General features: G+C 48.2%; 1 protein-coding gene across 1 annotated transcript; it reads left to right on the forward strand.

Annotated features, from left to right (window-relative positions):
* Positions 1-12,150: 12,150 nt before the first annotated feature.
* On the forward strand, positions 12,151-18,878 carry LOC308435575 (spermatogenesis-associated protein 31D3-like; the record flags this gene model as incomplete). The annotated part of the gene is made up of 5 exons (XM_080936270.1): positions 12,151-12,348; positions 13,287-13,329; positions 13,932-13,992; positions 14,705-16,757; positions 17,472-18,878. 5 exons carry the CDS (start codon positions 12,151-12,153, stop codon positions 18,876-18,878), a joined length of 3,762 nt encoding a protein of 1,253 aa, XP_080792396.1.
* Between the last annotated feature and the right edge of the window lie 5,339 nt (positions 18,879-24,217).

The raw sequence follows: 24,217 nt of genomic DNA on the forward strand, positions 1-24,217 counted from the left end.
ACTAGAAAAGATGATTCCGTGATCCAGTCAGACCACCTTGTCTCCTTTATTGCTATTCAAGGTGGCAGTTCCGTGGTCTTCCTCAGCAGAACTGCCTCATGAGATTACAACACTAGTTCTCAGCAGAAAGCTTCCCTGCGTGGTGTTGCGTGATGCCTTGTAGGCAGAGGCCTGATCCCCCCCCCCCCTTGGTCTTTACATACAGGAACTTTTGAAGAGACAAATGAAAAAGAAAATGGCTCTCCAGACTCTGGAGGAGACAAAAAGAAGGGATGATACTTCTCCAGATCCCAAGAGGTCCAAACACCATCTCACAGCCCCATGGAACTTGCCAGGTTCAACTTCGCCGGGTTCAACTGTTGCTGCGCTGGACACCCAGGACCCAAAACTCAGCTTGAAGCTGGACAGGAAACAGAAGCAGTTTGGGCCGTCTGACCAGCTCCTCTGTGTGAAGATTCCAGAGGAAGACCTGGTCCAGAAACACACCCAGCTCTTCTGGGGTCTCCCCTCTCTGCACAGCGAGTCCATCATGGCTACTCTCCTGGTCCCCAAGAGCAGCTACTCACCAGAGCATTGCCTTGTGTTCTTCAATGGGATCTGTAAAGTTGCTGCACCCTCAGCCGGGCGTCGTGGTCTTCCAGCTCTTCCCCAGCCACAGACTCTTCCTGAGGGAAAGGCCCAGGCACACGTGCACTCTCCACTGTCTACCGTGGCATTGCCTTCTCTGCCCTGTGGAAGTGCTCTCCAGATATCGCCGACTGAGGCTGTCTCTGATGTCTTAAACGAGAAGGAACACTCAAAGTACCACTTGCTGCAGAATCCTCAAGATGATCCGTGGGGTTTGGTCCGTGAACGTCAGAGATACAAAACTGCCTTTCTTCCAGTTCACAGTTTTCCCTTGGGCGACCAGCCTTCACAAACCTATGTCTCCATCCCCCGGTCTGGCCTCTTTCATTTCAGCAGTGAACATCAGAACAACCTGGACCCCTATGGATCAAAAAACTTGATCCTGCCCTGGTGCTTCAAGCCTTGTGGTCGAACAGGAGTGAAGGAAATGATGGACACTCAGCTCAAACCAACAGGAGCATCTTCCCACGGCTACAATTACGCTAAGCCAAAATGCTGCACACACTGGGGGAAAATCTCACCTGGCTCTGGGACTGGAGACCTGAGTCACTCGAAAAGTTTTTATGGGAAAGTCCCCATGAAGCCGCAGCTAAAAACGGATGTAGCCAAGAACCTTGGCCAGATCCTAGGGAAATGCCCATTAAACAACCCACAAATGATCTCAGGATGTTATATACTGGACAGTTTGAAGGCTGTCCCTGAGACAGACGGGGAATGGGCATACCGTTCAAGAACTGCCTTGGAAAATGGACAGCTCAGCATCTCAAGGAAGAACTTGGACCAAAGACACGCGAGGAGCATTCTGAGGTTACACATGAGCAGGAAGTACTGGCAGATCACTATGGATCGAATCCCGATCGAGGTGTGTTGGTCATGGCTCGCTGAAGATACGTCTCTCGGGAGCTCCCCCCTGGGAAAGAGTCACTGCAACACCTCTCTTCCAAAAATATCATTTCTTGATTGCAACATCCAGAAAATGCTAGAAGCCCATCTCATAAGGTTGCGGGTGAGTCAGCAGTGGGGCCTCCCCATCAGAGTTATTGAATCCAACAAATTCTTTATTTTGAGAGAGGCAAAAACATGGCCCCTTCCTCAGTCTGATCTCCCCTTATCATTAAACAGTATCCCTGGGCTGGGTCTGAAAAGTAACTTTCCTAGTCCCCTCAGGGGAAGCTTTACCAACCTTCTCCATGAAGACCAGATGGAAACTGAAGACTCAGCTCCCACCTCAGATTACTCTCTCACCCTCTCCCGTGTAGAGAGCGAAGGAGAGGGGTCCCTGAGACAGTCGGTCTCTAGCCCCGCCTCTGAGGTTACAGAGATGGTCCAGATAGTTGAGGACATGGGACAGACCGAGGCTGTACTACAAAGCAGACCCAGAGAGGAGCAGCCCAGAAAGAAAGATGTGGTTAGGTCTGAGTCAGCATTGTACTTTAAGAAACATATGTTGAAGGAACTGAGGTCAAAGTTGAAGAATCAGCCGCAGAGCCAGCCAGAAAGCTGGGAGAATGAGACATCCCTGGCCTTAGACAGCCTCTCTAGCTACTCAATCTCTTCTTCCAACAGCATGTCTAGTGCAGACGTCTCTGTGTTCAGGGACACGCAAGGCCACGTGTACAACACAGCAATCAGTGTGGGTTCGTGGCAGGAGACCAGTGTCTTCAAACGTGTCTTAAAGAATTTCACACCATCTGAGAAAAGACTGGCGTTGCCAGCACCCCAAAAACAAAATGGAAGAAGTGACCCCTGGGGATTAGAGACATCCAAAGCAGGAAAGAAGAGACAACCTATTAAGGAGAAACCAGACAAAAAACACCCTCCTGACAGTTACTTCAGAAAAAAGATAGGACAATTTTTTCAGTGGCTTTATTCTAGCAAAGACAGCACAAGACATAGATCAGAGAAAGACAGGGCTCTCTTTATGAGCTGTGGGCCTCCCGAAGCCCATGAACTCATGGCGTCCCTTGGGAAACTCCTGGAAGACAAGCTGTTGGGCGGGCAGAAATCCGAGTTCTTGGAATGGGGCCAGAAGAAAACCCTGCCAGCTCAGCCAGAGCTCCAGGGTCAACCTGCCAACCTTGGGGCTGCGAATACCCATCATGGAGAAGCAGCAAGTGACTGCTCCTGTCCCCAGACAAGTCGCATGCTGAGCCTTGGACGAAGACAGCAATGTGAATCTTTTGAGCACCCTCCCTCGGATCTGCTCCAGCTCCATTTGCATGAAGGTGTGTCCTGTGCCTCCTGCCCCTCATATCTGCCACAGGCACAGTGGTGACCTTTCACCTGAACCTTCTATAGAAAGGGTGAAGGAAAAGCATTCCACAATGGAATCTCGTCTTTGTTTAAAAAAAAAAAAAAGTTTTTTAAAAATATTTTCAGAGCCACCCTATGATAATAATCTAAACCAAAAATAAATGTTTCTTCTGATAGTTTGGAGTACTCTGTGTCTTGAACTGTGGGCCTGGGTTGTGGAACTTTTCAGAAGAGGCTTAGTGAAGAGGGGACTCATTAAAATAGATGTCTGGTCCCTTACAAGGTTACTTGACAGTGGCTGTCCCAGCTCAGTTCTGCAGCCTTTGATTTCACTAGTTTATGAAACATTGTTTTATCTTGGGAATTTCACACACATATATAATGGAATATATCTATTTCAACATCCCTCCTCAGTGTCTTTCCCAACACACAGCCCCTCCCAACTTCACATCTTTTATATATAACCCAGTAGGGTGGTGAGTGCTACCCATATATGGGTGGGGTTAGACCATCCTTTGGAGCGCACAGAACCTACTAATGACCACATCTTCAAAAAGGGATGACTTGGTGGCTAAAAGTGTTTGTTGTTCATCCAGAGGGCCCAAGTTTGATTCCTATCACAACAGCAGGTAGCTTATAAACATGCAACTCTAGCTTCAGGGGAAATGACTCCTGACATCTGTGGGCACACTCGCACACAGTTAACAGACAGGGTGACATACATACTTACGCATAAAGATGGCTCTTCCTCCCCAGCAATGCCAATAGCCCCTCAGTATGGGGTGAGGCATGAATATTGTCTACCCCAGCTATGGTGGGATTGTGGCTGACCTGACCTTGTATAAGCCTTGCACTGGTAACATCTCACTCTCTCTTCCCTGATGTCCCCTGAGCTTTGGCGACATTTAGGGCTGGGCACTTGTCTCTTGCTCTCAGCACCTTGACCAGCTCTGTGTCTCGTGTGGACTGGCTGCTACCCATTGCCAAATGACACTTCTCCAACCAAGGCTCGGAGCAGCCCAGGTCTACAGGGATACGAATAAGGCTTGGGATACCTTCCTACAAGCTTGTTCAGAGCTGGTCCAGAGGCCTCCAACACAGCACAAGCCGTTGCCATTGCTTTGGTCACCCGCTGCAACTATATGACAATACCCTACTGCTGAAAACACCACACATCATGGCTACAAGACGGAGAGAAACCAGTCTTAAACCGCCTGGGAAACTTGCAACTAGCTAGCTCTTTTGATGCTGGAAGGCACCGTGTAGGCTGATGCGGGATAACAGAAATCAGTGGTCTTACCCAGCAAGTGCTAAGCTTCCATGCTTTAATACAGCCCTCCCAGGCAAAGTGTACCTGCTGGTGCACACCTGATGGGATTTTCAGGCATGACCCACAGGAGGAAATTTTATGCATGGTACTATAAAACTGTCCAAAGCCCATGGCTGGAGAGCTCATGGCCTGGAGGGTAGGATCTATTGTTTATGTTCTGCTAAATGGTCATGTTGACAGATGGCCTTTTAAACAATTATACTTGTATCCATTGTGTGTGTGTGTGTGTGTGTGTGTGTGTGTTATAACAGAGATGTGTTCTGAAATCTTGTTTTATTTTTTTTAATTTGTTTTGATGATGATGATGTGTAATAATTATATTGTCTAACAACATGGCCCCACTTGCACTCAAATTGAACTTGCTGTGTAGACCAGGCAGGGTTCAAACTCAGAGATCTGCCTTCCTATTTTAAAATTAAAATTTATTTTCATGTGCATATGTGTGCCTTTATTTACGGATGGGAGCCCACCAAGGCCAGAAGAGGGTACCAGGTCCCCTTGAGCTGGCTATGTGTTGCAGGTGGCTGTGAGGTACTGGGAACCTCTGTAAGAGCAACAGCCTTGGATCTCCAAGTCAGTTCTCTAGCATCCTGTGTTTCAGGTGAGGAAAAACTTACAAAATCCAGAACATAAAAGTGTTCCCCTTGTGCACTCACAGGGCCTCACAGTTGGGCATCTTCTGATAGAGTGAAGACAGAGATGTCCCTGCGGCATGCAGGACATTCTGGTCTGGAAGCACGAAGCCAAGGCTCTGGGTCAGTGAGGGAGACAAAAGTTTCCCCTCAGATCTCATCACCTTCCTGAGGATTGAAAGTCACCTGTTCACAAGAGCCGTTGCTCTGTCCCTCACGAAGGGTGTGGTGAGGGCCTGCTCCCCAGTCTTACACTCGTGTGAAAGGGTAACATTTGACAAGCATCCAACCCTCTCTATCTGCTCTTCACAGACACAGAAAAGACAGAACTTGCAGGTGTAAAGGAATCCAGAGTTAGGATGTTTCTGATATTTCCTTTCTTAAAGAATGCTAACTTGATTGCATAGTTACTGTGTGAGGTGTGTGTAGTCACTGTGTGAGGTGTGTGTGTATAAAACTGCACAGTCAGTGGGTGAGGTGTGTAGTCACTGTGTGAGGTGTGTAGTCACTGTGTGAGGTGTGTGTAGACCTGCACAGTCAGTGAGTGAAGTATGAGAAGTGTGTGTGCAGACCTGCATAGTGAGTGAGGTGTGAGGTGTGTGTGTGTGTGTGTGTGTGTGTGCAGACCTGCATAGTGAGGTGTGAGGTGTGTGTGTGTGTGTGTGTGTGTGTGTGTGTGTGTGTGCAGACCTGCATAGTGAGTGAGGTGTGAGGTGTGTGTGTGTGTGTGTGTGTGTGTGTGTGTGTGCAGACCTGCATAGTGAGTGAGGTGTGAGGTGTGTATGTGTGTGTGCAGACCTACATAGTGAGTGAGGGGTGTATTATGTGTGTGTAGACCTGCATAGTCAGTGAGTGAGGTGTGTTGTGTGTGTGTGTGTGTGTGTATGTGTGTGTATAGACCTGCATAGTCAGTGAGTGAGGTGTGTGTGTGTGTATGTGTGTGTGTGTGTGTGTGTGTGCAGGCCTGCATAGTCAGTGAGTGAGGTGTGTATCCACAGATTAGCACTGCTTTGGGGTTGGGCTCAGGTTCCAGAAACTATCGTTTATCGTGCCATGTTGCTCTCTCTGGCAATGACACTATTCCTGTTCCTAACTTGAATAATGAGGTACTTATACATAGGGCACATTGAGGGGGAAGGAAGAGCCTCCCTGCCCCAGAAAACTCCAGGATGCTGGCTTCTTGAATCCTCAGAAAAGCCCTAAGCAATCACCCATAGAGATGGCTTTACATGACCACTCAGTATTTGAGAATAAAGGAGAGTGAGAAGAACCACAAAGTCAGAAGTGGGAAGAGGAGAGAGCAGGAGGGGAACCATTCTCTCACCCTCACGACTCCCTCTGTCCAACAGCCCATGACCTACTGGACTTTGTGCAGGAGTTCGAGGAGGTGCCTTTCAACATGGAGACTGTCCCTGTGGAGTGCTGTGGGATTCTGTATTCACCTCTTTAAGAATGGATCTCTTTCTACCTTCCTTAGGCCTCCCATCCGAAGTCACAATGATCCCAGCGCATATTAATAGTCACCTATTGGTGTTGTGGGTACCTTAACTTTATTGGTTAAGAACCTAACTCATTGTCTTAGGCTCTGTGCACCCTGCACGGTCTGCCTTGAGGATCTCTGGCAAGGCTGGAATTGGAGGGCTTGATTGGGGAAAATCCCCTTTCTAGGTTCTTTCATGGAACTCTGGCAAGGTTCTTTTCTTTTTGATCTGAAGCTGTCGATCACGTGCTTGCTGGTTACTGGCTGGGGCCTTTTTCCTCCGTTTCCTGCAGATGGGCACATCCCATGTGGCAGCAACTTCATCAAAGGCAGGGGAAGAGAGATTGTGCTAGCAAGACAGAAACACTAATGTGTTACTAGAGGTGCAGAAACACCAATGTGTCACACACTAGAACTGTAGAAATGCCAGTGTTTTACACACTAGAAGTACAGAAATGTCAACGTGTTACACACTGGAAGGGCTCCTTAATGGTAGCCATGGTTCTAGTTGGGAAACTAGTCTATTAAAAATGGGCTCTGTTGTAAATTGGAAGGCCTTGTGTGGATCGCCAGTAAGAAGCATCGAGATTTGTTGTGAGATCAAAGTTTGTATGTGGCCCCATTGTGTTGGAAGCGGGAAGAAAATAAAGCAAATACATTGCGCAGTCGCAGCCTGAGACTCAACAGTCAATGAGGGACAGAGTAATCACAGCACCGGCAAAGACCAGTGCTGACTGTCCTGCGTTTAATATGGGGACTTACGCAGGGTTAGTTCGACTTAGAGAAACTACACCCTTCTAGTTTTACTTCGGGGTTTGAGTCCTGGTGAGTTTTCACGATTACACCTCATTCCATCTCTTCAGAGCTTTGAAATGAGTTTTTCTCTTCTCATTGACACAAGCACACCATGAGGGACAGCGGAAGCTACCTGCATTTGGAATGTTTACCTGGGTCAGAAAGCCAGGGGTGGAGAGTCCTCTTATATAAAGATGCATAATTTGGATTAAAAACCATAACCTATTTGTACTGGCTGGTTTTGTGTCAACTTGACTCTAGCAGGGGTTATCACAGAGAAAGGAGCCTCCATTGAGGAAATGCCTCCAGAAGATCCAGCTGTAAGGCATTTTCTCAATTAGTGATGAGGCAGGAAGGACCCAGCCCATTGTGGGTGGTGCCATCCCTGGGCTGATAGTCCTAGTTCTATAAGAAAGCAGGCGAGCAAGCCAGGGGAAGCAAGCCAGTAAGTAACATCCCTCCATGGCCTCTGCACCAGCTCCTGCTTCCTGACCTGCTTGGGTTCCAGTCCTGACTCCCTTTGGTGATGAACAGCAATGTGGAAGTGTAAGCTGAATAAACCCTTTCCTCCCCAACTTGCTTCTTGGTCATGATGTTTGTGCAGGAATTCAACTGACCTAAAGGCCAGAACCTGTTGACTGGGGTTCCTGGAAAAGCCTGAGAATGAGGCCGGAACCTAAGACAGTTGCAGAACTCCTGAGTGCTGGGCATGAACACCACAGCTTGCCTTCCTGTGTTGCTGAGTCTAGTCCTCCATGTGGTTGTCTCTCTGTCCTGAGAGAATTCTGGATGAAAGCAAGGCCCCACCATCAGGGATTATCTGCTCAGGTGGCAACAAACCAAACTCTGTTGATGGCCTTGTATCTTCAAGGTCCACGGGTTCAGCCTGTAACATGCTTGCCACATGAGCACTAAGATCTGACTTCAGATTCGCAGCACCCCCATAAAAAGCTGGGTGCAGGGGCATGTGCCTGTGACCCCAGCGCTGGGAGGTATAGACTTGCTGACCAGATGATAGTCTATTCAAACGGGTCAGCCCCAGTTCAGTGAAAAAGACTGTCTTGAAAGAAAGCTGGTGAAATGGTTTCACGGTTAAGAGCACCAGCTGCTCTTCCAGAGGACCTAGGTTGGATTCCCAGCACCCATACGGCATCTCACAACTGTCTCTAACTCCAGTTCCAGAGCTTCTGACACCACCATGCAACATATGCAGGTAAAACACCAGTGAACATAAAATATAAGTCTTTTTTTTTTTTTTAAATGAGGTAGAAGGCCAGCCTGGTCGACATAGTGAATTTCAGGACTTCCAGTGAAATTTGTCTCAAAACAAAACCAAACAAAAACAAAACAAGATGAGGCGGAACTGATCTGCATTCAAAGAATAAGGAACCACAGGGTGCTCAGTGGACTCTGACCCCCTCACGGGTGGCTCAGCGAGGAGATGGAAAGGTGGTAAGGACCAGAGGGAGGCAACTGAGACGTCTGCACTTCCGAGGTCTTCAGAGAGAGCGCATTGACCAGACGTGCCCGCACAACTCTACAAACAAACTCAGTGGCTGCATACACATGCCTTACACAGGAAGGAGCCAGACAAAGTCAGCCTGGATGAGGAATGGCTTATGAATCCTCACCCTACTGAGGAGCCACTGATGATGATGGTTGCCAGGGAAAGGACAGTCACTTTCTTCAGGGGGACGGAGAGAGAATGGAGTTGTGGGGGGAGTTGGGAGAGAGAAGGATGGGGAAAGAACTGGAGGTGAAAGAAATGATCCATGCATTATATGCATGTACGAATATTAAATAAACTACTTTTTAAAATGGGAAGTAATAGAAGATAAACAGTAGTAGCCTCTGATCCCCCCCACATACAAGCACACACGTGCACATACACCTACACACAAATATGTGTATGCACATATATTCCCAAACCCTACAAAAAGCTCTTTCCTTTAAAAAGTGTAATCTTAGTCATTGCAGGGAACCGCTGCCTCAACTTAGGACTCTTGTGAAATAGGGAACGGATATACTAATGTAAAAATCCAGGTGCTGGGAGGCCGCTGGTTAGTTAAAATGCTTGCTGCCCAGGCACAAGAGTCTGAGTCCAATCCCAACACCCACTGCACAAAGAAACACACACCAGGACGTTGACAGCATCTTCAACAGACAAAGCGTGTCCACATGTAGAATATTAAACTAGATCCCTGAGCTGGAGAGATGGCTCAGCAGTTAAGAGCACTGACTGCTCTTCCAGAAGTCTTAAGTTTAAATCCCAGCAACCACATGGTGGCTCACAACCATCTGTAATGAGACCTGATGTCCTCTTCTGGTGTGTCTGACAACAGTCACTGTGTACTTATAATAAATAAATAAATCTTTAAAAAACAAACAAACAAAAAACTAGACCCCCATTTTTTCACCCCACATACCAGGGAACTGCAAGATGCTTCAAGAATCTAAATGTAAGACCTGAAACTTTGAAACACAGTAGCCCGAGTCATTGTAGTCCCAAACTGCACACTGTTCCCCTGTCACCCTGGTGCACCTTATCAATGTCAGCCTGCCCTTGAAGTGTCTGGTCTGTGAGTTTGCCCACACTCACGCTCGGCCGGAAGGACATCCCATGTGCCGTTCACAACACGCCCCCTTGCACCCTCATTATGGTCGCTTGGCCCATAGGGAGTGGTACTCTTGGGACGTATGGCCTAGTTAGAGGAAGTGTGTCACTGTAGGGGTGGGCTTTCAGACACTCCTTCTGGCTGCCTGAAAGAAAGTCTTCTCCTGGTTGCCTTCAGATCAGGATGTAGAATTCTCCACTTCTCCAGAGCCATGCCTGCCTGCAGGCTGCCATGCTCCTGCCTTGATGACAATGGACTGAACCTCTAAAACTGTAAGCCAGCCCCCATTAAACGTTGTCATTTATAAGAGTTGCCTTATGTCATGGTATCTTTTCACAGCAACAGAAAACCTAACCAAGACACTAGCATTCGCTTGTCACACTAGAGCATCCAACCTGTTCTGTACCTGACCCCACAGTATCTAATGCCTCACACACTCCCCATCCCACCCAGCCCCCACTGCTCCCCATCTCCGCCTATGTGCCTATGTTCCCTACCTTCTGAGCTGCCAGCTGACCAACTTCCACAAGTCACCACTAGTCTGATGCCAAGCAGCTGGGACTCCTCATCTCAGCTTAGTCCTCCATGGAGCTCTGGTCCAAATCCCTTGATTATGATGTCATATGACCCACCAACATTCCTTCCCCTGGTGTCACAATAGTGCCTGGTGCCACCCATCACTCTGATCCCTACTCTATAGAATATCCCGACTTACCCTAGTCTAACCACTGAGCCCAGGCTGGCTGTCCTTGTAACTTACCTCCTAGCCTTCTGCTCCCTCAACTTCTAACAGCCATTTCTGTCCTCACCATATCTGCTTCTGCGTGTTTCCATAGCTTCCCTTGTTCCCTGACACACTATAGTGAGGACACACAGTGGCTACTAGCCTGCCTGCTACCCTATTCACGCCAGTCTTTCCCAGTGTGCCAAGTTCTCTACACCCCCTGTGCACACCAAAAACATGCCAAACCTCACCTCACCTGCCCCTACTCATCCTTCAAAGCCCCTGCCTAACCTTTTAAGAAAGTCAGTTCAGAAACTACTGTGGTCAGTGGGTCGAGCCATGCCCTGCCTCTGTGTAGGCACATGCCCATCTCACCTTAGTCTGTGGCCCTCTAGCACGCCATCCTGCTCTGTCCCTAGACCTAGACCTGTGGTACCTTTTAGGTCACCTGACCCCCAGCCACATCCTAGTTTTCCAGCCTGCCACGCTCCCCAGCTTACCCTCTACCACTCGAGGTAACCCATCAACATACCCCGCTTGCCTACCCTGCCATTCTGCTTGTTAGCCTAGTCTTCCATATTCAACACAGTACCCTGACCCAGTTTAGCTCACAGTCACTGGCTGTGATGGTGAGCCCCGGTCTTCATCTCACCCTGATACACTTCCCCCTGACCTGCCATCCTACTCCACCATCCAATAGTTATCTGCCTTTTCCAGGATATGACCCACACTGTCCCTCAGCTTCCCTCCTACCCAGCTAGCTCTATCCCAACTTGCTCAACTCTACCCAGTGTGACCATCCCACAATACACAATGTATCCATTTGTATACATTCCCCCACCCCCTCACCCCCAGCTCACAGGAGTTCTCCGGTTTCTGTTTAGCTTGCCTACCAGGATCTCTACCTCATCCTGGTCTATATAGTATACTTAATTCCCAACAATCCACAGATCACACAGCCTGCTAGGTTCCCTAAGACTTCAGTTGGCTGGACTGCTATCTGACCCTGTCACCCACTCTACCCTATACCACCAAACACAGCCCATTCTGTGACTAACCTAAATCCTTCCTGGCCTGGCTTTCTGACTGCATCCCGCCACCAAAAACAAAATGGTATTACCATACACAAAAGAATGCTTGAAATTTTAGCTGTATCTATCCTGAATTTATGACAGCTTGTTGATTTCAGTCTGTTTCTCTGACCGTAGACACTGCAAGATAACTCAAACACAAAAGTTGGTCACTGGGCATTCGCAAGGCAAAGACGTGGAAAAGAAAGTGGACAGTAATTTGTGGCTAATTTGGTGAGAGGGAAAATGGTCCTGAAGATATGTTAGAAGACATTTCTGTTCCTGTTGAGGCCAACTAAATGACAGTAAACATTTCAAGGCAGATCCCATGTCAGAGTTTCTAGATAGGTCCAATTCAAGGGCTGCAGACAGTGAAGGGGACATAGGTGACTCCCCAGACACAGAGGGAGCAAACAGAAAAACAGAGCAGGGGGATGGAGGGGCTGAGGTGGGGGTTGGGTGGGACAGGGTGGGGCGGGGGCAGGGACTGAGGGCTACCTCCTCCCCGCCCTCACAATCACTCTATGACTCTTCCCTGCTCTGTGATGCAGACCTGCCCACTCACAGTGAGGCCCACACAGCCTCAGATCTCAGCTGCCTTAGGCAGCTCCTGAGACTCACACTATGATGAAGGTTCTCTCCATTCTCAATAGTTCCATTCTGACCAGTGCTACAGAATCATGGTTGAGCTTTTGTTCCATCTTCATGGACATTTATCCCAAGTGCATCTTTCTGAGTGCACTAGGGCTGCTGTTTTTGTGCCTAAGGTACCTGATACTGAAACCTGTCCTACCCACACAGACCAGTCAAGGAATCAGGAAGGTAAGGCAGTTTGGAGACTTCCCCAGGCAGTCTTCTTCCTCTTCTTCTTCTTTGTCATTGTTGTCGTCATCTCCTCCTCCTCCTCCTGCTTCTCCTCCTCCTCCTTCTTAATGTTTCTTATTTATCCTTTTATGAGTATATACTGTCACTGTCTTCAGACACACCAGAAGAGGGCATCAGATCTCATTAAAGATGGTTATGAACCACCATGTGGTTGCTGGGATTTGAACTCAGGACCTCTGGAAGAGCAGTTGGTGCTCTTAACCACTGAGCCATCTCTCCAGCCCCCAACTGTCTTCTTTTCATAGCTACCATTTCTATGTTCGTGTTACCGAATGAGTTCGGCTGTCTGAGAGCAGAACTAGAATACTGTAAGAGAAGGAAACACCTCAGACTTATAGCATTGTGTCTGGATCTATAGCCTCCCTCCCTGGGTGTCCGTGTCCAGTGTTGAGCACCCATCCCTGGTCTTGTTGGCTTGGTTCCAGGTGTCAAAACTACTATGTCTGCTGACACTGGGTCCTAGGCTCCAGTCCTGCCTCAAATGTTCCCTCAGCCCCCTTCACCTGGCCGTCCAACTCTGGCTGCAGGAGAGTGGTGCTGACCACTGGGGCCTCTGATCAGAACCTGGAGCCCGAGCTCGGTGTCTCAGGAGCACCACCAACAGCTCTGGCCCCAGAGTCTATGCCATTCAGTATGGGACGCCTTATTGATACTCCTCAGCCATGAAACTTGCAGAGGAGAATTCCTCCCCTCCTTTGGTTTCTCAAAGAAGGAAAAACTTAAAGCATTTTATTACTTCCAAAAGTAAATGATATAGTTAGGAATTAAACTTGCTTGACCGAAAATTACAATGTTCTTGGTTAATGGAAGTTTTGAGGGTCCTAGGAAAAACAATAAGAAAAAATTGGTCTTTCTTTTTCCCTTTTTGTTCACAGCGACAGTGCAGAGCTAAGAAGGAGAGGAGAGCAACATTCAATGGTAGGCTCCCGGCTCTAGGGTTTTTATCACCCTGGTTTCTTTCTTCCTGATACTTCCATAAGTCCAGGTCCATTATCTGGGGACATCCCACCACGAGGCTCATACTCAGACAATAAAACCCTCAGAGAATACTGAGGAGTAGCCCTGTTTCCCTCCTCAGCTCACCACAGGCATGAAGTAATGATGCCTGACCTGAGCATTAGACTCTGGCCATTCACTAAGCACAGGAGGTGTCTAGGGAGGACTACCAGGTATCAAGGGAGGACTTAGCCACAGCTCCTGCCTCCTAGTATCATGTACATACTTTACACCTGGATGCTCAGGCATCTCTGGGGAATCCAAGCTCAGCAGCTCCTGTGTTGTACACAGTGAGATGATGTCCATGAAGAAACACGAAGGTGGGGGAGGGGGGAGGGAGGCTGTGATGATAGTCACAGAGAAAATTAGGTGAGCAGGCACTGCTGGTGCTGCTGCCGATGACGTCATCACGTCTCCTGTTTCTTGATTTTAGACTACAGTAGCTCTGGTGTTTCCCTTAGAGGAGATGTGATGCCTACATCTCTGCCTTTCATTCTATACAACCTATATCCCCTGCCTTCCAGAATTTAGAGGCATCCACAGAGAAGCACAGGAGCGGAGGAAGCTTCAGTCTGTTGTGAAAAGGTGACTCCCCCCCCATTGCCTTTCCCCCCAAACCCCACCCCAAGTTCAGTGCATCCCGGGGACTTAGCATAGCCTACTCTTGTCATGGGAGAGATAGCCAAAGGAGCAAAGGAGTAAGTGTATAAACTGGGGGTATGAGGAGAGGCTACAGTCTCCCTGGCAACCAAGGACAGAGCAAAAGGAATAGGTACACAGGCTTTGGGTGTTCGAATCCTGGATGGGCCTGTAGGCCCTCTTTTCATGCATGCTGGTTGTCCTAGTTTGGAATCTTCTGGTGTGATAGAACACTACAACCAAAAGCAACTTTAAGGAGCAAAGGTTTAACTTCAGCCAACAAATTCAGACCACGGCCACTTGTTGAGGGAGGTCAAGGCAGGCCTGACTGACACTCTATGCATCATTGCCTCTAACCAAGGGTGTGAGCAACCTACTTTATAGCCAAGAACTGTGAGGAGTGCTGCTTGCTAGCTCGAGTGGAGGTAGGCTCATCGATAGTTTTCATCTGCACGGCAGTACCATCTGCCTAGGGATGGGTTGGGCCTTCAAACAGCCAAGATAGCCTCCCGCAGACATGACCGAAGGCCCACCCTATTTAGGCAATCCTTCCATGAAGTCTCTTCTCTCAGGTGAAGCCAGGTTATGTCAAGTTGACAGGTAAAGCTAACTGGAACCCAGGTCCTGTCTACAGATCTGAATTTTCTGTATTCTTCAGCCCCCATGGACAACTCTATGACCCCTCCTACTTCCGGCAAATGCTCTGTCAGGATCCCAGCTGTGATGTGTGCAATGGAGCAACAGTGAAGGTCAGGCGACTGCTCTCATGGGCCAACCTAGAAGACTACTCTGCCTCTCCATCCAGTATGATTTCCACAGCTTCCGTGACTGAGACTTCATTCACTCTCTCTTCCTCCCTCTCCACAAGCCCTTCAGGATACCAGATCTCCTCTTTTTCAGCCACATCTTCTCCTCCTCCCCCCTCCATTCTCATGGCACAGGATGACTCTCTACCACCAGAGCCCACACTCAAAAGCAGTAGCTTCCCACTGGACCACATCCTACCTCACCCACTCACCCACTCTCCTTCTGTGACACAGCCTGCCACTCAGCAAGCAAAAGGGTCTTTAAGACCAGAAACCATTCAGTCCTTGACTGGCAGCCATGGTGACCAGTTTCTCAATGCAACCCCAAGTGAGGATGCTTGGGATACCTTGCTAGAGTCCTTCCAACAGCCAGGTGGCGCTCACAACTCCTTCCCATCCCAGTCAAAATGCTTAGTTAACCAAGAGACATCCGACTACCACACTTCTGAAGATTTTTGGGAGGAGCAAGCCTCACCCCATTTCACGGTGCCTGAAAACCTCCTGAAAATACTTGAGAGAGGAAAAGGAAGTCAGGCTGACGTCCTTACGTCGACGGACAGCAGAGGAGAGGTAGAACCTTTCCAAAAGGCACTTGCAATTTGGGAGAAAAAGCCAGAGTCAACTGCCATGCTACCGAACTCGGAAGACTCCTTTCCTCTAGGGAGCAGCAGAGCCATACTCAATGAGCTGAGTACCCTGCAGGGGCTTGCTCAAGCCCAGACCCCTGAAGGGCAGTTAGAGGCTGTGCAGCACTTCTGGGGCCTCCCTTATCTCCACAGCGAGTCTATGAGCTGTGTCACCACGTTGTCATCACAGTGCTCCTCCGTGTGCATCTGGTTCAATAGAGCCACAGACTCCCCGGCCCTGGCTCCCCCCGAACCTCTGCCCTTGCCTGAACCCCAGACCTTGACTCAGTCTCAGTCCCGAAGCATCCAGCTTGCCACACCTCAGGCCCAGCTTCAACCAATGCCAGCCTTATCACCTTCCTCTCAGTCTCAAGTTAGGGTTTGTGGTGTGTATTTCCGTAGATCCCAGGAAACAAAAACTCTACTGCAATCTGAAATCCACCACCTAGAGTACAACGTGATGGCGAGAGAACAGGCTCTACCCTCTGTGGTCCAAAAATCTCAGGAAAAAATTTGTCTCCTTCCTTCCAAGCGCTCCTTGGCCATCAAGTTCTCCAAGACCCAAACTCCCAGATCCGTTCCTCCTAGAGACTTCCCCCTGACTGATGGATTCCAGAAGAAGTTTGAGCAGCACCTTCGAAAGAGGCTCATCCTACAGCGCTGGGGCCTGCCGCAGGGGATCTATAAGTTTCATCTGTGGGCGAGTCCTGACCCTCCAGAACCATCTGTAAACAACTATGGGCTCTCTGGCTTTAAGCAGTTAGACAGCAAAGAGCTACCCAACACTGTGTCAAGCCGATCTGGAAGCCCCCAAGAGAGGTGCCCGGGGTCTGTCTCTCTAGACAGAAAGACAGTAAAGGCACAAGGACAGACTGTAGAGATTATCCAAAAATATCTCTGCAGTAACTCCAAGAGTGCTCTAGACAATGGCCTGCCATCTGACCATGAGATAAACCTACAGGGCCACTCAGGCAGTCTGTCAGACAAACCTTCAGGGACCTCACAGATCAGCCAATACTGGAAAAAAATTGAAACTGCCCCGAGGGAACACTGGAAAAGCCATATCGATGGAACTAATGAGAATCAGGTCCCTGTCACTATGTCTAGATTAGGACACCACCCTCTCCGTTTTAGCTCATGTGTGGGCAAGGAAGGAAATGGGGTGGAGAGACAGTCACCTTCTGATAATAAGGAAGGGCAAATCAAGAACATGCATAGAATTATAGTGTCTGGTGTACAGAAGACACCTGTTGTCTTTGACACCATCAACCTGGAGGAGTCAGTGGGCAAAAGACACAGTCCAGATGTGCCAAAAAGGGAGTCAGAGGGCAAAAGATACAGCCCAGATGTGCCCAAAAGGGAGTCAGAGGGCAAAAGATACAGCCCAGATGTGCCCAAAAGGGAGTCAGTGGGCAAAAGATACAGCCCAGATGTGCCCAAAAGGGAGTCAGAGGGCAAAAGATACAGCCCAGATGTGCCCAAAAGGGAGTCAGAGGGCAAAAGATACAACCCAGATGTGCCCAAAAGGGAGTCAGAGGGCAAAAGATACAGCTCAGATGTGCCCAAAAGGGAGTCAGAGGGCAAAAGACACAGCCCAGATGTGCCCAAAATGGAGTCAGAGGGTAAAAGATACAACCCAGATTTGCTCAAAATGGAGACAATGGGCAAAAGACACAGCCCAGATGTGCCCAAAAGGGAGTCAGAGGGCAAAAGACACAGCCCAGATGTGCCCAAAATAGAGTTAGAGGGCAAAAGACACAGCCCAGTTGTGCCCAAAATAGAGTTAGAGGGCAAAAGACACAGCCCAGATGTGCCCAAAAGGGAGTCAGAGGGCAAAAGATACAGCCCAGATGTGCCCAAAATGGAGACAATGGGCAAAAAACACAGCCCAGATGTGCCCAAAATAGAGTTAGAGGGCAAAAGACACAGCCCAGTTGTGCCCAAAATAGAGTTAGAGGGCAAAAGACACAGCCCAGATGTGCCCAAAATGGAGTCAGAGGGCAAAAGACACAGCCCAGATGTGCCCAAAATGTCAGCTGAGGCTGGCCCTGTGGCACTGGGTAAGAGCCTAAGTTCTAGCAAAATAGTCCAAGGCCCTCAAGGAACAAAGATGGATGACAAAGCCGAATTTGTATTCAGCAAGGTCGGTAACATATTCAGAGGAGATTATTGCAGTGGCCATCAACCACAACTTACCAAGATCTTGAATATCAGCTGGACTGAGAGTGCCAAAAAGGCAGATGAGAATATACCAAAAGCACCATGTACCAGGTTAGCTGGAAGGACTCCGGCAGGAATATCAGATTCCCCGGAAAGTCAGGCGTCTTCTGACTTTAGTTGCCAGGTGTCCAGAGAAGAGACATTTGTGTCAGAAAGCAGTCAGTCCACCCAAACTCCAGAGCCCCCCAAAGACGTATTCCCTTTCTCAGATAAATTCACTTACAAACCTTTACCCATTCACGATCAGAGCCCTTCCGGTGCTCCCATGAACGCTGCTGCTCAGGTACAGCAACAGGAGCCCTGGATGCCTCCTCAAGCCTCAGGCAAGGGCCTGAACAAGGACACCCCGCTTTCTGCCAAGAGGTTGTGGTCTGCTACACAGAAAACAGAAGAGCTTGGTACAAGGGTTGCACTGCCTGAGACAATACAACCCGATGGGAAGAGTTACCATGCACAGGACAGCCCGAGCCAGGGGAATCTCGGGAAAAGGCCTATTCCATCCCTGCCAGTGAAGGCTCTGTCTCCTCCTGAACATCAGTTCAGGAAACACGTCAAACACTTTTTCCAGTGGCTTTCTCCTGACAGAAAATCCAAAGGACCGGAAGCACTCCTGAAAAAGGAGACTTTCCCATCCTCATCAGCGCAAGACCGGGAGCTAAAGGGAAAGGTTACCCTTCCTGGGAGCACTGTAGCTCAAAAAGTCATGAGAGACTTCGGGAAGGTCCCCAAAGAGCAACCGGGGCAGAGGCATGGCGTGGCAGACACCATGCGCCCCCGCGCGCCCTTATCTCCTCCCACCAAACCTGTGAAAACTAAGCCGAAGAAAGAGTACTGGTTCCCGGCAGACTCAGTCCGGGGACGCCAGTTCCAGCACCAAGCGTCCTTATCTAAAATGCCAAGTCCCGGGTACCACAACCAGGCCGCTGCTTTTCTTGTTCAAAAGAGATGCGTGGCAGAGAGGGCCAGACAGCTACAGAGATGTGAGGCTTTGCAGCCTCGCCCGCCTGTGCCACACAGAGAGTCAGAGCTGCGCCAAAATCTGTTGAGTCGAGCTGGGAAAGTTCCTCGGGGGACGCCCCCCTTTGCTGTAGGACCTATGTTGGCCGACATGTCCCGGTTATGTGAACAGAAAATCCTGGCTCAGAATTTCAGTGGAAGAGGTTTCGTTCCCCAGAAATAATCCACCTCTTAACAGTACTCAGTACCCTCAATAAATGTTTTCATGAAGTAATGTCTTTTGTGCGTGCGTGTGTGTGTGTGTGTGTGTGTGTGTGTGTGTGTGTGCGCGCGCGCGCGCGCACGTTGTGACTTTTAAGTGACACGGGACTTTGTTTAGGGAAAGGGCTGGGTTAATTCAGTTCTCACCAACTTCTGTGTGCTTCTGAGAGGAGACCTGGCTTGGCTCCCTGGGCACTCACTAAGAACGGATGTGATATGTCTTGAGAACCTTTGGTCCTGCCTCCTAACACTTCCCCCTCATCGACTTTCATATCCCCGAGAGCAAAGGCCTCCTTACCATAAGATGTTTCACCTGCAAAGAATAGTTAATTCTATCAGAGTGGCTTTGACAGTTGTCAGTAAGCAGGACTCTGGGAAAGATCTGAAACGTTAGCTGCCTTGTGCCCAGCCTCTGCTTGGGTGCCTGCTGATGGCTTTCAGAACCCATTAGAAGTTAGAAAATCACCCCAGAGAAATATTTCTCTTCCCTGGTCATTTTCTTCAGCTTGTCTGGGTTTTGGGTTACTATGATGAAACACCATGGCCAGAAGCCACTTAAGAGGGGGGTTTATTTGGCTTACACATCCCAAGTTAAGATCCACGGAGGGAAGCAAAGGCAGGAACTCTAAAGGTGCTGCTGCTCCCCGGCTTCCCCCTCTTGGCTTACTCAGCCTGCTGTCTTATAGAACCCAGGACCACCTGACCAGTCACTTTCCATTAGCTGATGGAGGGACCGGACCCTCTGTCAACCATTAAGAAAATGTCTGACAGGCTTGCCTGCAGCCCGAGATTAAGATGAGGCATTTTCTAAACCAAAGTGGTTGTCAGCTGGCTCCCGTCTGGAGAGAGAGGGCTAAGATCTGGACTCAGTTCTGTGCTGGAGAGGTAAAGGCTCCAACCTGGCCTCTTCCAGATAGAGGCTACTTATCTGGTAAGGCTTGCCTCCAGCCCACCCAGCTAAACGATTAACATCCTGGGTCACCTTACCTTCAAAGTATTTTATATTTTATTTTATTTATTATATGTAAGTACCCTGTTGCTGTCTTCAGACACACCAGAAGAAGGCATCAGATCTCATTACAGATGGTTGTGAGCTACCATGTGGTTGCTGGGATTTGAACTCAGGACCTCTGGAAGAGCAGTCAGTGCTCTTAACCACTGAGCTATCTCTCCAGCACCCCCTAACCCTAACCCCCCCCCAAATATTCTTAATAGTGAGGTGAGGGCTGTGGGTGTGGCAAAGGGATTACCAAGACCAAAGGCCAGGAAGGTCTCTGTGAGATCTCAGGCTGGGCTAGCCCCAGGATAAGGACATAAGAGGCTGCTGGACCAGTGGCAGGGTCCAGGAGAAGAGAGCAAGTCTATTCTCCAGCCTCCAAGACCAAGGTGAGACCTTACTGCCTCCAGTATAGTTGCCAGCCTTCTTGTCTGGGGCACTTCCATTTCTCCATCAGCCTCCTCAAATATTGTCTTGGTCCCACCTGCAGTTTCTGCACTCCCACAAGCCTTGTTGTCGAGGGCAACATTTTGATGGTTTGTCCTGTCAAAAGACATGGAGTCTGAAGAATAGCTGACCGTCATCAAGTTGACATCACTGTCCCTGTGCCTGATCTGATTTTTCCTGTTTGCACCTCTCCAGATTTTCTACTTGCAACTGGTCAGTGTAGAAATCCCACCCATCTTAAAAAGTAGGGTGTTGGGCTGGCTGGTTTTGTGTCAACTTGACCCTAGCTGGAGTTATCACAGAGAAAGGAGCCTCCACTGAGAAAATGCCTCCATGAGATCCAGCTGTAAGGCATTTTCTCAATTAGTGATCAAGGGGGGAGGGCCCAGTCCATTGTGGGTGGTGCCATCCCTGGGCTGGTAGACCTGGGTTCTATAAGAAAGCAGCTGAGCAAGCCAGTAAGCAACATCCCTCCATGGCCTCTGCATCAGCTCCTGCTTCCTGACCTGCTTGAGTTCCAGTCCTGACTTCCTTTGGTGATGAACAGCAATGTGGAAGTATAAACTGAATAAACCCTTTTCTCCCCAACTTGCTTCTTGGTCATGAGGTTTTGTGCAGGAATAGAAACCCTGACTGAGACAGGTGTCCTAGTGCCTGCAGTCTCCCATCCCAGGTCACCCAATCTACTGCATTTCTCAAACCTTGCTGATCAGTTACTACTGGGCCAACCAGTCCAAGTTATTTCCCAGACTGCCAGCAAGCCATGCTTCTCTACTCAGCACAGGGTACCACTGAGTGGCATGTCATCTCACCTCCTTCTCCAGCTTACATGCTGCATAACAGATTCACTTCTCTTCAGTATACAGCCTGTCCTGTTTCCCAGTCCACCCCAGTTCTCTGTTGTGATAAATATTATAAAAAGCAGTAAGTAACCCTCACTATGGCCAGCATTGTGTATGGGGGGGTATCATTCATGGGATATTTTCAACTTGGCAGACCCTCTAAGCTCCCAACTTCCATCCCAGTCTGCTGCTACTGGCTACTCTCTGGTTCCAGCAGCAGCCATCCTCCTGCAACTCTCTGCCACAAACTTTGCTCGAATTCCTTGTAACCACCTCTACCCCTCACCCCCAGGGTTACCGTCACAAGTCCCACTAGCCTGACAAAGTTAAAACTCTAGAAACTTCTGATTTAACAGATTTATCTCAAGTAATTCTCACTTCACAAAATGTCCACACAATAAACTCAGATCCAATTGATATGATACAATATCTGCCCACCTAGATAAGACAAACTGTCCGATAATAATCCATCCCTTATAAGATATTCATAGCTACCTGTGGCTAATTAAAGCCACACAGAGATTGATCCACCTTGTCCTCCTTCATTTTGACTTCTCTCTCTCTTGGCTTCTCCTTTCCAAAACCCTGTCCCTGCCTTACTTTTCACTGCCCAATCACAGACCTTGTCTTATCTCATGCCTGCCTTCACCTGCATAACAACCACAGTCCTCCTGTCCTCTGTGAATCTTACCTGACCGCTCCACCCCAATGTCTTCTTCTCCATCATAACTCTCCGGAGCACTTGGCTCCCTACAGCTGTGAGGGAAGCCTCAGTCCACCAGTAATTCAGCCATCTCAACACACTGGTCACAGGACTTGGTTTAAGTGCATCTAGATTCTCTTCCTAGATTCCACCTTAAGCGTACAGGATCCTCTGCAGTCATAGAGGCAAACACTGTAAGGGTCACACCTACCATCTGGTCACTGACAACTGGTTCCTAGACTTGACTAAATTACTCTATTCTAAGAATACAACCTACCCTATCAAATAAGGGTGACTTTATTTATGGGGACCACTGATCTCAAAGTGCCAAGGTCCATACAGGAGGAATGACAAATGGCTTTAGAACTCAAGGAATGCTGTTCACTGGTTACCACATACGCCATATTATGTGGTGGGGCCTCAAGGACCATTGCCCTGAGGACTTTGTGCTGTTACAGACTTCTGCCAGCTGCCTTCACATACCTCTTAATGGCACTCTCACTGGGCAGTATCTCTGACACAATCATAACACTTGATCCCTTTCAGGCATTGCTGCTGGAGCAGATTAATGATTCAGTCACCCCCCCCACCCCACACCAGGAAAGAACTCAGAGATGGAGATTGTCAGCTATGGCCACCCTTAGAAAGCATTTGGAAAAATAAAATCGTTAGTGAAGCTAGGTTGAGATGTTTGTACTCTTGGCTCTGATGTAGAAAACCTTAGGAAACAATTCAACATTCAGAGAGGCACACTCTTATTAGTTAAGCTAGGGACTTTTATGGTCAGGGAACAAGAAAATCGGCAGCACTGGCCGACATGACGCTCACTGAGGCTGGACAGGTGATGATTGGTTTCTTAAACCCATGTTTGCCCTCAGCTTCCTAATATGATTTCATAAGAATTGCTGATGAATAGATAAGTTTTATGAGGATTTAAGGTAGAGATATGAATGGTTTTAAAAGTTTAGATTTGTGATTCTTACACATTACTTTTAAAGATAAATAGTCAAACAAATACTCCTTTCTTTGTAATCACAAATTCCTGCCTGCTAGAGAGACTAGCAGAGAAAACTACCTTGTTAATAGCAAGTTGCTTAGTTACAAATGTTCATGGGTTTTTTAGAATAATTTGTTTTCTCCATCTGCATTGCATGTTATTTCATGTAAAGGTATTGGGGAATACCGTTTCTTCATAATCACTCACTAGAAGGAAACTAAAACATAATCATATTGTAATTTCATTCTGCTTGAAAGAGTTTGCTGATGCATAAACTATGGAAGAAAAAGAGAGTGGAGATGGTCTGAACATTAGTCCTTTTACCCATAAACTATGTATATTATACATATATGTAAGGCTTGTCTGGGTGTGTGTTGGAGCTCACTCCATTCACCAATTACATGTGTGTGTGTGTGTGTGTGTGTGTGTGTATGTGAACTATTTGGAGCCTGTTTGCAAGAGATTTGCTCTGAACATTCTATGTGACAATGTGCATATGTTTGTAGATTTGTATGTATGTATGTATGCATATATGTATATTTGTGTATATGAAGTTATTGGACTCTTTTGTTTTATCCAATGTGTGTGTGTGTGTGTGTGTATGTATGTGTGTGTGTGTAAATTCCTTCTCTTTCTCACTGGCCCCAAGGAATTTAAAAATTTAATAGTTTATCCTCTGACCACAAGGAATACCATCCCCAGTAGATTAAGCTGTGTTCCCTCAGAGAGAAGTCTGCTGAGCAGCTTCTCTAATCAATGGCTCCCATTGGCAGCAGCCTCTGTAGGTCTCTGGATCCACCCCATCACCAGCACTAAGCACTGACCCCTTAAAGGGTGTCTACTTCAGTTTACACACAAGTGCCAAAGCCAGTCATTGGCACTCAGGAATATGGAAAAAGTCAGAGAGGGAAATTATGGGGTGGGGCAAAGCCAATTTCCCTAAAAACAAGGGAGCAAATAATCTCTTCTTCCGATGTCACCTCACTCCGTCAGAGGTAACCTCAAGGGACAATGCATATTCTAGAAGAAGAACGGAGACAGCCTGTAAAATCTGGTTGGTTGGGTCCTTTCCCGGATCCAAGCTCTGGTACTAACCTAAGCCTCACAAAAAGGACAGAAAAAAACACATTTTCAGAAAATTTACTGGTGAAATCAATACTGTCAGCAAGGGGGAAAATTACTGTTGGGTAGAAAACATATTTCCAAGAAATATCTGGATAAGCAATTTGTTTGGTAAATGGAAACAAACCTCCCAACAGTGCCTTCAACACAGAGAAAGGCAGCTAGAGGCCCCTAGCCTGCTTGATACCTACAG

This window comes from Micromys minutus (genome assembly GCF_963924665.1).
Source record: "Micromys minutus genome assembly, chromosome: 1".
Lineage (NCBI taxonomy): Eukaryota > Metazoa > Chordata > Mammalia > Rodentia > Muridae > Micromys > Micromys minutus.